Here is a 16,176-nt window from a genome sequence, read left to right on the forward strand (position 1 = left end):
TGACGTGCTCGAAAGTAAGCTGGTTTGGGTCTGTATACCCGGTCACCTCAATAGACATCGTCAACGTCCCCTAAACACATGTGGGAAACGAAATTTCGTAAATTCATTCAAGGTTATGGTCCCATTCCCAAGCATGAAAATAACGGTAATTCAGTTATGAGTTATACTCATCCTTTGTTATCGGTTTTAAAGTGAGGAAATGGGGAAGTATTGTGCTTTTATCCTATACACGAATAACTAATGGTCAATACAAATATCAAAAACAAAGTGGAAGAGATAAAGAGAGAAGAGCGATATCTTAGCTGTATCCTACCTGAGAAGCCGCAAACTTCAATAGACTGTATTCACCTTTCTCGTACGAATCTACGGTAGAAAAAGAAAAGATGGATGTACTCACACAGAAGAATATTCTCGCCTGTCTGATAATATATTATTGTAAGCTGTATCGACACTATACCAGTAATTCAAGTGGGTGGTACATGGCAAGTAAAGCATTTTACTTCATAACTATTTAAAGGTGCTGTCTAAAATTTGCAGTTGAAACAAAAACCCAGCTTCAGTGCTTCAAAATAGTTCTAAAATGTGTGTTAGGAATAGAACCAACCAATGTAAAAATGTTAATGAGTATAATCAACGCCAAGTATTGTTAAATTTACACAATGTGAACAATCGTTTTGACAGAATACATTTTAGGCTTTATTACGGATTTTTTTTAATGGTACAATGTTTGGTGATACAATTGACCTACACATATTATGCATCCAATGTGACAACATGAACATCTTAAAATTTTTATATAGTTTATATGTTTGCATTCTAAAATCCTAGTAAGTATTGTTCATCGTATCAGCATCATCAATGAGTAAATGTACAATAGTATATAGAAGAATTTAAACTGAATATGTTTTATTGGTATAACAAATTGATGCTGTTCTTGTTTTGTTCCAGTGTTCCACGTCTTACAAGCTTGGCTTTCTTAGTGGAACACTGTTTTCCATCATTGTGATTATTCACTATTCTTGTTGCCATGGCAAAGTGCATTGTTTCTTTTTTATGACATCATTCGTGCATATACTTTATATTGTATTTGAAAAAAAATCCTTTATCAGACGAGTGTAAGAAAAATGAAAAAATTGTATCACTTTGGATTATGTTAACTTTTTCTTTTCTTTTTGATGATGGCAATAAATACACTATTGAATTGAACTGAATTGAAATCACTGTTCACAATGGTGAACAGTGACTTTAATATTTCGTGTCGCGATTACAGTAACAACTAAAAAAAAAAAGGAAGATTGATGCTCTGTTCTACTTTTATCAGAGGATAGTTTTGAATTGAAATAATCGATCACAATCATCAAGAAGTATAACCCTGCCAACTCGAGATAGTCTACAAATTGTAAGAAAGCGGCACATACAACAAAATGATAACCAGAAAAGCTAAGTTAAAAAATGTATGTTTTCTAATGTATGGCACCAAGGATTGTTTTGCTTAAAGATAAAGTAATGTCAAGTTGGTTAAACATATTTATCAAAGTTACACTTACATGACTGACAAGAGATAAATGTTGATATACACTACTAGGTCTGAATGAGGAGTTACCTCTTAACTCGCCATCATCCCAAAAGAAATCTCCCATGGCTTCCATGTTGTCATCCAGAGCTACCAAAACACTGAGGGGCTTCAGACGACTGTCAAATGTCGCCATGGTTACACGAACGTATTATATCAAACAGCATAGAGAATAAAGAAAAATATCGTATAAGGTATAGTGGGAGAAGTGTTCCCTTATTGGATATTGTATGTGAAATATGAATCGTGCTTATGCACTTTTATCACCAGCACACATTTTGCATAATAGTGGCAATGAATTTATGACCAAGAACCAACAGACTTTGGTTTACAATAGGACACTTTCATACATGCCAACGTATCATAACTCATTGTCTTGATCTCTTCATTTGTACACTCGATATTTCTCATTACATGTATTTTATTACACCTATCACATGTTCAACAGTTACCCTTACATTGTTCTACCAGCTTATATTTCATGACATTATACTGCAACGTCCACACAATATTTCTTCAGTCTCCCATAATAGATGTCATGACTGTAAGTATTCTTAAGTCACTAACATCGCACTCACCTGTAGACTGTAGTGTTGGCCGGTTCCTGGCGCGGTATGATATGACCCCCTCGAACGTGTACGTTGATTTTTTCCATTGGTGTGTATAGATAGGACAAATGGCCTCTTTCATTCCTCATCTCCTCCCCCTGCAAGACATAAAAAAACAAAACAAAAACAGCAACATAAAGAGCAGCTAGTAAATTCTTCCTCGCAAATCATCCTTCTAATCAATTATCTCTATCCTCTTGGTGACAAAAAAAAAAACTCCGCACCACTTCTACAGATTTCATAAAATTATGCCAAACTAGCCAATTACGCAAAATAGATATGAAAGATGCAGATTAGAAGAGGGAATTGTTTGTTTTGTGTAGGCAGTTCCGAAGCATTACAGTTTTTCCTTTGTTTATTTGTTGTTGTATTTTATATTCTTAAGGACAACTCATAATTGTGACTCGAAGACTAAATGACCATATGAATGTCCCAAACCCTAAAGACGAGAAAAAAAAAAAGATGCCAAAAGAAAAAAGAATCCCATCTTGATGAAAGGTGTGAAAATTGGGGGTTGTTTGGAAATTGAACATTTTATTTCTTGACTACCTCTTGTCCGCATTTCAAATTTTTAGACAATTTTGAAGTACTTTTGCTTAACACAGTGTTTTGCGGTCCATTTCTCAAAGCTGGACTAATCTGATGGCCAGTTTGTGTACCGCCTGTATTTGGCTAAATGGGGAAGGGACAAATTACACATTCACCAGATTAAATGCTTGGAATCTTGATAATGTCCAACTGCACAAAACAGGAACGTATCACTGGCGATAATTTTTTAAATCAGACTTTCTTGGTGTGTGCCAGGTTATACTCACCGTGAAGTAGTCAAACCACCTGGCGTCTGGAAAGTAGGCGTCAATACTTGTCTCTCCCTGTGTGGAAATATCCATCCAGGATGCGAAAATATATAATAAATCAAAAGGATGACGAAATTACCACACAAATTTAAAAGACGATGTTCCATCTAAGAAGGATGGTGTAAGATCTAACCGCCACTTACTTTTCTACGTTTTGTTATAGTCTCTTCACATAATACAAGTTGTTAAGCTAGTTAGGACTATAGCTCTTTAGAACTGACAAGAAATAGAAATGCTGACATTTCTTGAAACCATTCACGTCAATAGCAATACATTATTCTTGAAAGGGATACTCTAAATAATAATTCAGCACATGATCTACGTAAAGAATAGTATAGTAAATGAATGGTATACGGTTATCGTCTCCAATTTGTTATTCGACAAGACTCTCAAATTTCAGAAAAGCTAATCAATTTAGATTTTGTGAGCTTTCTATTGTCGAAGGAGTATAGTCAGATACCTGTATGTATCGTAATACACGAGTGTGTGTAGTTACTCCCTGTACATAACATTTACATTAGCGTCGGATTTATAAATGACAGGTACCAAGGCAACCTGATGTGATTACCTCTTCCAAGACAGGTGAAATCATGAGGCAGGGACCCCAAAGGAACTGGCGGTCGATGTCCAGTGCCACTGGGTCTGTGGGAAACCTAAGGAAATACAGAGCTGTCTGTCAATTTTCATCATTTATTCAAGGAAATTTCGTTTCATTTTCCCGAAAATGTGCTTTCATCGTGTGTGTCCTCATGGGTTGCATTTTGTCCACTTTAGCGGTATTGTACTGATTAAAATTACATGTATTTTCCCCTATTTTGTTTTCAGTATACACTCTGTATTTGTTACAATGAAATGAACATCAAATCATAGCATTCTGTTCAAAATGGGGAAAAAAGGAAGCAGATAACTATCGTGAACTAGATCATGATGAATTGGGATGTTGGTAGATTTCCAAACTCCAAAAGGTAAGTGTACTAATGTATAGCGTTTTGCCTGGCTTAATTATCACGATTGACACCATCATTATTCTATGTCTCTATTTAAATCCTACAAGTTGCTCAGCAAATCCTGGAGGCCATCTGCACGCCAACAAATCTTTTTGAAAGCCAGACAACTCAGTAAGTTGTCAATCCTTTTTGTCCTCAAGATTGGTAGGAGATGGTGAACTGATTGACAGAGAAGGGGAAGAAAAATAAAGAGACAAACGGAGGGACTCTAGTGCATGCATTTGTGTGTATGTATGTGTGTGTGTGTGTGTGTGTGTGTGTTTTAGTGAGAGAAAGATAGATGGGGAGAGATGGGGGATATTATGTTCTTACTCATTGGCCAGTGGCCTAACGACGGTGGCGCTGTCTAGGTGGGCGTGGTAGAAAATAGTGTAGAGGAATGGTAGCAGACGATAACGTTCTTCCAAAATATTTTTCGTCATAGCGACGAATTCGTCGCCAAACACTGGTGGATGTTGAGGCTAAAAAGAAACGATATAAAGACAAAGGTGTTTTCAAGAAGATTAATCTAGTCACTACACTTGAGGACTGCATCGTCTGGTTCGAAGGATTTTTACAAGGTAAACATAGTAAAATACTATCATGCAAACAAGTGGAAGAAATGTGCTTACACATGCAAAGGCTGCACACGCAAAATTTTCTTTCGTTTTTTGCCTTTCCACCAGTCAGTGTACAATTTTGTACAAGTATACATACATTTACGTGAATACATAGAATTGTATGTATAGGCTTTCATTCATGTAGGTACGTCACAATAACACCAAAGAGTAAAAGAAATGAAAACAAGCAACAACTTTGAACTCACGGCCCAGCCGTGAGCGTTGTGATTTCTGGCGTACGGGTAGAAGGCTCCAAGTTGTGTCCATCTCCAACACAGCTCGTACGTCGTGTTATACGAGAATCCGCAGATATCAGCACCAATCTATAGAATGAGAGAAACGAAGTTTTGGTTTGAAATAATTCAACACCTGAAGTCGCACACAACAAATTATTACAGATTTCAATCACGCCGAAAAGTCTTTTGCGATCTACAAATTTTAAACATTGTGTAAGTTTAAAGTGCCCATCGCACTAGAGAGGACTTTCCCTTGGTCGAAGACTATCTGTTATTTCGCTATAACCCCGAATAAAAAGCGTCCACTCTCGTCTGGTGTGTTTGTACATGTTTTCGACATTTCTCGTAGTAACAAGGCCATCCCCCCCCCCCGAATTTCACTAAATTAATGTTTAAAATGTTAATCATGGCTTCTTTTTTCAAGAGCGCGTATGGTTCATGGTCCCGATTGTGTTTGCTTTGGGGTTATTATACAAAATGATACACAGGAGAGAGTGGATCGGTGAGAATTGGATGCGCGAGTTTAACTTTGGTTTTAGACTGTTCCAAAGTTAAACAATAGCATCCAATTCTCACTGATCCATGAGATAGGCCTGTGCATTATTCTTGTTACAAAATGGGCCCGTAAATCCATGAAATATAACTTTTTCCCCCACCATGCGTCCGGTACACCAACTCCAACACTATACAAGACTTGAGCAATGCATTTGGATTTTACCAGACGCATGGCTCAGTGTGGATCAGTAAAAATCAATGCATGACAATTGACCAATCAAATTGCAGAGATTCTGAATCCCATTTTATAACTTTTAATAATAATTGCGAAAACGTCGAAAATGACATCACGTTGCCCTTTGATCCTAGAAGCATTCGAAAACAGACAACCGACCCTCTATGCAGCCCATTGTATGGATCTGTGAGTTCATAATAATCATGATACTTTCTTGTACTCACGTATGGCATTCCGAACATATTGAACTCCAACATTCCTACAGTGGAAAAAAAACATACAGAAATCTGATCAATGATGGGACTTAGCATTAGGTTCGGACAAGAGATCTTATCACTCGATCGGAACATTTTATTGCAAGTTTGCAACTATACAATCATGACAATGTAATGACTTTTGAGCCTTGGTCAAAGAGTGGGTATAACTTCTCACATGCTCACTGTGCCAGAAACAATACATTTGCAAAAACTCTACACTCGACTTAACAACACGTACCCTATCAGAAATACGAAACTACAACACCACACAATCAAAGCACCTGCCATACGCCACACATTTCAATCTTCCCGGTCACGACCTCAGCTCCCTGCGAATCACAGCCATGGAGACAATCAAAAGGCCCTCTCGTCCCACAATTCTCCGGGGCAAATCATTTCTGGATCGCTAAACTAAAAACTCTTCAACCCCATGGACTTAAGGCCCCCATCTCACTAGGAGGGCGATCATGACGATCATGGCGATCTGTGACGATTTAACAAATCGTGGCGCGATCGCCGTCCGTCTCCATTTTTGGCCTCCGAGGCGATTACACTACGGTTTCTCCACACTCAACCTGCGCTGTAGGCGATAGCGCCGCGGTGATAATACGACTCTGCCACGTTGTTGCCGCATTTCCAGGCCGACGAGGCGCGCTGCTTCTGCGATCGAACCGACTGTGTTGCGATATTCGTACGCTTATCAAGACCTCGCTACAACAGTGATACGATCGGAGCGACAGTGATACGTTTACGTCAGGCTCATGCTACGATCTCAGCGATCGGGGTATAAAATGGGTTTCATGATTGAATTTCTTCAAACAGATGTCAGTGTCAAACCGACATGGATATGCAGAATATGGTTTTACCCTTACATGTTAGCATTCTAGAACACACCAGTTAGAACATGATATGAAATTGCACTATTAGTTAAGTCATCCATTCAATTAAAAGGTTAAAGTATGTATGATACTAAAGAACCGGCTTACGAGCAAACTATAAATCGTATCCTACAATGAGAAAATGTTATGAAGATATATTTGAAAAGATTACAACTTAATTTACTTTCATTGACTTAGAATGGTATATGACAGACAAACAATTTGATAAACAGAGTAGATTCGTACTGAGTATACGTGGAAAAATGAATTTTATACGTTTTTCTCCATGTCCACCTTCCTGGTCTGTGCATCACTTTCTATGGTTCATGGCTGGTTCCTGTTACGTAATACTGCAAAAGTGGTAATTTTCATGGAGCGATGGGGGCCGCTTTCGATGCGCTTGAGTTACGCCTAACGCGTTGCTACCCTGTCAGAGTTACGAATGTGGCGCTTTTAATGCGCTCGTGAGGCGATTGTGATACGCTGTAAAACCACGGTGACCTTGCTACGGAAGTTTTGGACATGTTCAAAACTTCCGTAGCGAGGTCGCCAACCATGGCGATGGTGGCGACCCTCAGCGCTTCTGAACCGCTCAAGATACGATGGAGAAGATTTAAAGCGATCAAGCCACGATCCGCCGCGCTTTGTCGATTTTTGGTGATCGTAGCGGAATCGCCGTCTAGTGAGATGGGGGTATAATATCGACCCATGAACCACCCTCCCCCAAACAAAATGACCAGATATACATTAATAAACACGTTTCCGCATCACTGATCTCATGACATGTGACCCGCACCCCGCATAAACAACACGAAATCATAACACGCACAGCCCATTCCACAACCCAGCACCCACAAACACCCAAGCCCAGCATCCACATCAACTAAAGGTAAATAATAAAATCTGTATATAATGTGTATTTTCATTGTTTTTGCCGAGTATAGATCTAGAAGCATCAAGATCATTGCACAACTATAAAGGCTATCCTCCTGTTCGGAATTATATCATGTTAATGTGTTCTTTACGATAGGTTACGTACACATTATTATGCTAGGCCTATATCTTGATACATAATCTTGTGTGTTATTTAGATAAATTATAATGAAATTTCCTCTCAAAGTTAAGTTTATGATTTTAAGGGCGTCCCATATTACATTGTAGTTCTACATCCCAAAAGTCTGCTTAAGCAGCTAACAAGAGTGATGCTGCAAGTAGTCCCTTGCTTTTTCTTTCCTGTTAACGTAGCCCTGATGAAGGTCCACTGAGGGACCGGAAGCTCGGCAGCCATTAAACCTGTTGAAATCTATATAGTATAGCTACGTCTACCGCTCCTTCGACTTCCCATTGTCACATTCTGGCAGATGTAAGATGTATTGTATGGTTGCTTAGCCTGTGTGCACGTATACAGCTTGACCAGATTAGCGGGGGAGGTTTCTATGTGGTATCCCCATGCATGTGAAAAAGAAATGGCTCATTTTATCCAGTCGAGAATGTTTTTGGAAGTGCCTACATATTTGGCTGCGTGAGGCAATACCTACACTACCCCTGTAGCCCAATGTGAATGGTAGTTATTTTTAGGTAGGATGTTATGCACATAACTAGACAGTGGGTCAGCTAGGGTGTCTGGAAGGCTCTTGAAATCACAGGTATGTAGCCCCAGGTTGGAGAGAATTACAGAATCTTCAAGAAAAGGTCAAGGAACCTATAGTTATAAGCCACAGGAATTCTGCAGTAGGCAAAGTACCCAAGACCTCTGCTCTGAAAGTTACTCCACTTCTGGCTCTGAAACGGATCGTAAGATTCAGCCCTGGGTTATACCTGCTGACCTGCTGCATTTGCGGAGATAAAGCCTGGAAGACATATTATTGCCTGCGGAGAACTGATTGCGTGTTATTGTGAAGAAACAATGCATGCCTCACTGCACGGATGAGATTCATGTACAGATCTCATCCATGCACCGAGACACGCATTGCTCCATTTACAATAACACGCCAACTTGGAAAAAGTGCAATTTGTCATCGTTGTCTTTAAAGTTTATGTGCTTGGTCATGCATTGCATTTGTCAACATAATTGGGTATCAGTGGAAAGAGTTCCCTTTTCCTCACAACCATTATTGCAGTCTCTACTGCTGACAATTATGAAATAGTAGCCCACCAAAGTTGGATTATATTTTTTTCTTCTGGTACGCACTACCTATAAGTAATTGTGTATCAATTATACTGATTGACAGGTCTGTACACGAAATATTATCCTTTTTAATTAAACCGACTAAATATCAGTATTATTGGTTCTTTTGTGCGATCATTCTCAATATGACTTGAGTCGTAACTATATATACATATACATCCATATACTGAGTTCATGTGTGATTTCAATCTTCCTACCCACAATGCTCCACCACAGGTGTTCCCAGAGACTGTGGTTGTCTCCAAGCCAATGATGAGCGTACTTTCCTGTACCAGCAAACGTGGAACGGCTGAACACTAGACTACGCTTAGAAGGAAAGACGCTCTTCAGTGATCTGTTTCAGATGGAGTCGATAGAAGGGGGATAAAAAAAGTTGTTTTACTTATTAAAGGAAACCAAAGCCCATAAATAAGTGTGGATTGAGTGGGAGCAGCATCATTAGTAGAACATATCAGTGAAAATTGGAGGAAAATCGGACAATCGATGCAAAAGTTATGGATGTTTAAAGTTTTGGTGTTGGAATGGATGGATGAGGAGACCACTAGAGGTTATTATATAATGTGTGGACAACAATATAAAGAAAAAAATAAAGGGAACATCCATAAAAATTCACTTTTCTAGCATAATGAAAGAGCACTTGAATAACCGCTTTCAGAAAGCAGGGGGAATAATTGCTACCCTTAACATAATTATGACAGTATTAAGTTGATGGAATGTGTAATTTTCATGAAAAATGATTTTGTGGGTGTGTGGAATTCCCGATTTTCATCAAACTTTCACTAATGTGTTCTCGTAATGTTGCTGCTTTCACTCAATCCACATTTCTCTTTGGGTTTTGGTTTCCTTTAATATCTACGCACAGGGGTAAAATTATCTTGCACGAGGAGTTATCACAATTTCAAAGTACAGCACACTCTGCTAACTAACATGTTGCCACACAGAGAAAGAAAACAGTTAGGAATTATCTAATATCCAATTATCCATCATTCTTTGAGAATGTACACTATCATAGTTGACCAAACGTAGACATAGCTCATGGTCAGATGACCTGTCGAGTTAGTAACGTTTTGAATACAGTAGCTTGTATCGATGGGTGGTCGTCTGACTCTTGAGATAAAGAGAATTGAGATCGCTCGTCATTACTGATTTTAAAATGCAAAATCTAACATCATCTACTGGAAAGGGGACAGCGTGCAACCAAACGACAATAATAATAATAATAATAATAATAACAACAACAACAACTGGCTTACTCGTGTGTGACTTGGCTCATAGAATGCCCGTAGAGACTGTGAAGATTGTAGTGGTCCCCCGTGTAGTGATGGGAGTCCATGCAAATTGTCTTCGTAAAGATCTTATTTTCCTCTATTAACAATTCTGAAAGAGACAATATGTGGTTTAGTGACGTGATATAACAACATCATACAAACACACCACTCACACATAGGTCCAATGTATGCGATATACACAAACAATCAAAACGCGAAAGGATCAGATGCTCTATATCCCGGAATAGTCGACTATTTTATAGTACTCCCATGTTTATCAAGAGCACTCTACTTAGAGTGATCAACATGCTAGCGGTGTGCTTTGCTATCTCTTTCATCCTCTCACATCACACAAGCACAAAACATTAGTAAAACATCCAGCATGGTGATAACCACATTGAACGAAATGAGGTACCCCGAATATCAAGCTAACCTTCACCTTTTTCAATGGAAAAGAGAGAGCATGATCATTGAGCGTACTTTGAAATAGTTAGTTAATATTAATGATGTTAACAAAGTATATGGTAACTTCTCTTTCGAATACGACGAGATGACTACTTACTTGGTATATACGGTGGGTAATTCCATCGGTTGATATCACACTCATCAACCGATCCTCTTACGAAGTTTGAAGGTTCGTTCATATCCTGGTGTGTTTCATGTCGATAATGAAAATACCCGGAATAAAATAAAAGCAAACAAAATTCTACAACTGAACCGCGACTGATTGTTTTAATGCAGATTGCAATTTAGCTGTCTTTGCCTAAACAAGAAAATACTCTTTAAGATGGAACAGTAACAAAGGGGTATCTTTCAGTTAATTCTTATGTTTTCGTTTCAGCCACATTCATAGAAAGCACAAGAAAAACAGTTCAGTTCAGTTCAGATTTTTCTGCAAGATTTAATGATTCGACAGACGAAAGAAAATACAGTAATCATAAACAAATAGAAAATAAAAATACAAGACGCAAATGCATAATACATAAACGATGTTCAACGCATACATGGAAACACTGTAGATCGTATAAGAGTGATGTCAGCCTTTACTGAATTTTACACAAATTGACTTTCCATATATGTATTTACACATAACACCATGGCTGTAACATGATTTTACAAACCAATGTACTAACGTTGTACTTACAATCCAGAGAGCATCGAATTCTATTTCTTTGTGGAAGTCTTGTGTAAGATTTGTCCAGTAGTCAACGGCATTGGGGTTGAAGAAGTCTGGATATACACTGTCTCCCGGCCACACCTGGGCAAAAATGTAAAGTTTATTTTTCACTCCTAGACAGGTTTCTTCTTTAATCTTAAGTTATTTGACATCCGTTTGTATCATGTCCTTATCAGTCCATTGCCATGTCTGAATACACAGAATATGTTCTCAATTCTCTTGATTATGTGTTCAGCAGGTCATTCTTTAATTAGTGATATTTGTGTTTCAAGCAGATGCTACTTTTCAGTTTTGTACTATAACGTCATTACCTGGGATGGACTGCAAGGCTATGAAATCGAAATAAATTACATATATTGTTTTGTGTAAGTTTGTCTTCAAGCTACTTTCAGCGTTCCTGACTTGTATAAAATATAATGTATGTTTTGTAGTCGTTGTGTGCTTGTAAAAGTGCGTAGTCCATGTTTTGCAGGTAAATCAATGACTGCTGAAAGGCATGAAGGCCTACTTTGGACATGTAGTAGTTAAGCACATTCTCATCACTGAGACATTTTATTTCTTTTGAACTCGGATTCATTTCGACGAAAGTTATTAATGTCAAGTTGTCAATATTTGGGCGGTAAGCGTTACTTACATTGCCTACAATAGGCATTGAGCGGTTTGGCGCCAAAACGTACGCATTTGGGTCCAGTCCTCGATCGTAGGCGTGATATCCAGGCTCTTTCTTGATGGCATGATCCTTAAAAAATGACAGACAACATGAATAAGCCTTGCGAAAATAGCGCACTTCGCTGAAAACCGTTCATCTTATCACTTCCTTGATCACTCAACAGACATGACAAAGGGGATTCGGCGAATCATAATTCATAATTATAGTTATCCAAGAAGAACCTGTACAGTACTGGTTGAGGTAAGGGATTCATGTTTTGAACATTTCTAAGTGAGATAATGATAAATCTCTTATGAAATTTGAAAGAGCATGTAATTTTAAGAAGGATTCAACGTTAATTTGATGAAAATTGGTTTTGAAATGGCTGAGATATCAAAAAAAAAGTGATAATGATAAAAGGCGACAGGCCACAATTATTAGGATCTCTTTGTTTCACCTTGTTTTTGGATATCTCAGCCATTTCAAAACCAATTTCCATCAAATAAACTCTTGATACCCTTTAGAATTGCATGTTCTTTGACATCTCATAGAGGGGTTTCTGAATATCTCGCAAAACGTTAGAAGCTAAATCCTCACCTCGACCAGAACTGTACACACCCTTTAACGTGCACCTAGAAAAATCCAAGAACTGCCGTCGCCCACCGATCCATGCGACATGCTGGTCCTGTCTCCTAGAATTCTTTGTCATGAAATACGACTGTTCAAAACAAAACATACTTTTAGAGGACGAGTAAAAACTGGTCTTTTTATAAGTGCAAACAATACTGGTTGCATATCTTTTTTTTTTTGCCTACATTCCCAGGTTCAAAGGTTTATTTTGCCCTACTTTGGCATGACAAAATTCTTCTTTTGTAACTGTTATTTTGGTTTTGCATTGTCCTAATGCTATTTTATTTTCTAGTCTTTTTGTATGAATAGCACCAGTGGGCTAAGAAACACCAGTATGAAGAGCCATATAAATGCAATTATTATTTCATTTCATTTTTCATTTCATTAATTTCATTTCCAACAACATTTTCATACACAAAATAACACAGCATCAATGCAATGTAGTAACAAAGAAAAATACGTGAAGTTGACAATACTACGCATCACAAAAGCAAAGTAAACAATGAAAATTGAATTGAAACTAAAGTTCCAGGAAATGGAGGAGACATGCTAAAAAGCTAAGCTTGTATTTTGCAGTCTCCTCGTGGACAAAAAGACTAAATAACATCAAAAAGCAATTAGCTAGACATAATATATCGGTGTACAACACAACAGACCTATACATATAAACAAACAAACAAACAAACAGACGGACAAGCAAACACAAGCAACCTCTCTTGTAAAGAGAGAAAGATAGAGAGAAAAAAACAAAAACAGTAAAGGAAAAAGAGGAAAAGAGGAAATTATTTTGAAAGAAGAAACAGAAAGAGACAAGAGGACAGGGAAAGGCGAGAAAGGAGAAGAGATGAAGGGTCTATACCAGCACACGCGAGGCACACGCGAGGCACATGATGCGGTGGATCACCGAGGTATATGTACATAATGTAGGAAAGGAATAGATAAAAGAAAAGAGTGAATATAACGAATATAAAAGAGAGCTCAGAATTAAGGCTAATTAAAATATAACTCATTCAACTATATAAGAATTTAAGAACAACTTCTTCAGTTTAAATGTGAATGTGTTTAAACTTAGAACTTGCTTCATACTATTATCGAGAGTGTTCCAAAATTTGGGGCCAGTAAAAGAAAACATGGATTTAGCAAGCATAGTCCTAGTTAATGGCAAATGAAATGAGTTGGATTGCCGGGTAGATTATCATCTATGAATCCACTGAACGTGCATTTAACATTGTTTTTTGGGTTTTTTTTTTTTTTTTTTTTTTTTTGGGGGGGGGGGGGGGTAATAATATTTCTGTACATAATTATATATGGTGGAAGATATCTCTACTGGACCCCCCCCCCCCATCAACCTTTTCATATCTTATACCGATCCACACAAATTGTTAACAAAGTATATAACATACTCCACGTATGAACTATGTGGATATGTATGCGTAATGTATGATGTATATGCATAATTATTATTGTGAATAGATTAAATCAAAGCAAATATCAATCATATCAATTACTTGGCAACAATATGATACCGAGTAAAGATGACATATTATAAAATAATGACATATAAAAGGAAGGGGAGACGACAGAGAACAACTCGGCCACACCACTGCACGAATGCTGGTATTTTATTAACAAAACACAAGGGGAAATATACCACATATTGGACCTACCCTAACTGAGGTTAATAGCTGTCCTGAGGGAAAGCCATTGCTCAATAGATCAAGCAATGCATTAGCTGTATAGAGAGAACAATAATGTGGAAAGTTTCTAAAAACAGACGTCTTTTAGAAATCGGAGATTTAGAAGGATAAAAATAAAGAGTTCATTAACGGATAGATAGAGAGATGAATAAGAGTAAAGCAAATGTGCATGTACTGTGTGGGTCTGAGTGTGTGTATACATGATATACGGTATATGTATACATATATATATATATATATATATATATATATATATATATATATGTATATATATATATATATATATATATATATAGATGTCTACATAATTGATTGTATGTGGTCATCTCACCAGGATGATGATGTATCTCTGGCCGTGATCATGGACTTGTTGGACAAACTCGGGAAGACCAGCATACGCTCCGTCTCTGTCGTAGGTGAAATCCTTTTGTTTATCCATGTAATCAATGTCTCCGTATTGCACGTCCTGAAACAGCGAAAGATGCACATTTTTTCATGACTTTCTTTTCTGCTTCCGATAAACCTGGCCGAATAAATGCCAACTTGGTGGGAATTCATATTAGAAGAAAGAATCATGTCACTGACTCTCCAAATCATAATCATGCAAACTTTCCTGACAGTGCCTGAAGCATTGCAGTTGCTCTATCAACCAACGTGTGTAACTTCCAAAACGATTTACTCACCAGCTCGAATTATGTGTTGTGTCATAGAAATTAATAGATTGCAAATTTACAATTATTCCACCACTCACATCTCTTCATTGTTGCCATTTCCCACATAAAATTTACTCGATTTTGGACCTTCCTTTTTCTTAAAAGAAAATCCTTATGTATTTTTTGCATGAGGATTACAGGCACCGAAAATAAATTCATACCCTCTGCCAAAAATAAACCACGTCTGAATGTTCAGTAATATCGATATTTGCGCGCTAATTTAAGTATGTGGCCAACATTTTCACATGTTTGGGGGATTATACGGTTAAAGGCAAATGGTTAAACCAAGGGATGACGTACGTATGGTATCTGTGCCTCAATCATATCGGACCAGACTTGTTTGACGCGGTCCAGTGTGGTGTAGTTCCACCTGCACAGCTGGAAGCCTAGAGACCAGTAAGGTACCATCACTGGGCGACCAATGATCTAATGGTGCAATGGAGAATAGGGAGTGGTCAGTGGCCAGTGTAGTTACACGTGTGCAGTCAGGGGCCTGAGTTCAATAACGCACCAAATTGGGGTGCCAATGATCTTGTAGCGTAATGGAGAACAGGGAATGGTCAGTCACAACATACTGCATGTGCATTGCAGACAGGCAAGTTTGTTTATACACTCTTAATGATCCATAGTGGTGTATAGTTCACTACACACACAATGGGGTCGTAGACACTATCAAGGCACCATCACTGGACCAGTAACTGAATAAGGTTTTGGAAAAGGGCGTGGTCAAGGAAACGATAGTAAAATATACATTGCCTTTACGTTTCCGATATGTCGCATTTGGCCAAATATTATCAGATAAGGAGTCACTGATTAGCAACACTGATTATAAACATTGGAAACAATCAAACTGAAACGAAAGCATTGAAACATTGTAATTGATCGTATACAAAAATGTGATATTGGAAATATAATTTGATTTGAATTGAATTGAATTAAATTTGCGTATTTTGTTATTTCATACAAAATGGCTGTTTCAATAAACACGACAATATGTAATTTTTTGTTTCAATTTCAATTTATTTTCGTATTTCTTGATGCAAAATACATGATATGTAACAAAATATAATAATACAGAATGTTCAGCTTGGATGTATACAAAAAGAAAT

General features: G+C 37.7%; 1 protein-coding gene across 1 annotated transcript in view; it reads right to left on the bottom strand.

The window, feature by feature from the left end:
- Position 1: 1 nt before the first annotated feature.
- Positions 2-16,176, bottom strand: part of LOC139709505 (maltase-glucoamylase-like) — a gene marked incomplete at its 3' end in the record, with an annotated part of 83,283 nt that continues 67,108 nt past the window's right edge. The window contains exons 51-66 of the mRNA XM_071621468.1: positions 15,368-15,493; positions 14,686-14,820; positions 12,013-12,117; positions 11,346-11,459; positions 10,764-10,848; positions 10,187-10,310; positions 9,131-9,267; positions 5,835-5,869; positions 4,851-4,967; positions 4,358-4,506; positions 3,607-3,691; positions 2,997-3,053; positions 2,152-2,279; positions 1,604-1,692; positions 314-363; positions 2-70 (exon numbers count right to left, since the gene is read on the bottom strand). Coding sequence (XP_071477569.1) covers positions 2-70; positions 314-363; positions 1,604-1,692; positions 2,152-2,279; positions 2,997-3,053; positions 3,607-3,691; positions 4,358-4,506; positions 4,851-4,967; positions 5,835-5,869; positions 9,131-9,267; positions 10,187-10,310; positions 10,764-10,848; positions 11,346-11,459; positions 12,013-12,117; positions 14,686-14,820; positions 15,368-15,493 — 1,605 coding nt within the window. The remainder of the gene's footprint in view (positions 71-313; positions 364-1,603; positions 1,693-2,151; positions 2,280-2,996; positions 3,054-3,606; positions 3,692-4,357; positions 4,507-4,850; positions 4,968-5,834; positions 5,870-9,130; positions 9,268-10,186; positions 10,311-10,763; positions 10,849-11,345; positions 11,460-12,012; positions 12,118-14,685; positions 14,821-15,367; positions 15,494-16,176) is intronic.

The sequence above is a fragment of the Diadema antillarum genome, unplaced genomic scaffold (assembly GCF_040938485.1).
Source record: "Diadema antillarum isolate AM-2024a unplaced genomic scaffold, OU_Dant_1.0 scf00000038, whole genome shotgun sequence".
In the NCBI taxonomy this organism is placed as follows: domain Eukaryota; kingdom Metazoa; phylum Echinodermata; class Echinoidea; order Diadematoida; family Diadematidae; genus Diadema; species Diadema antillarum.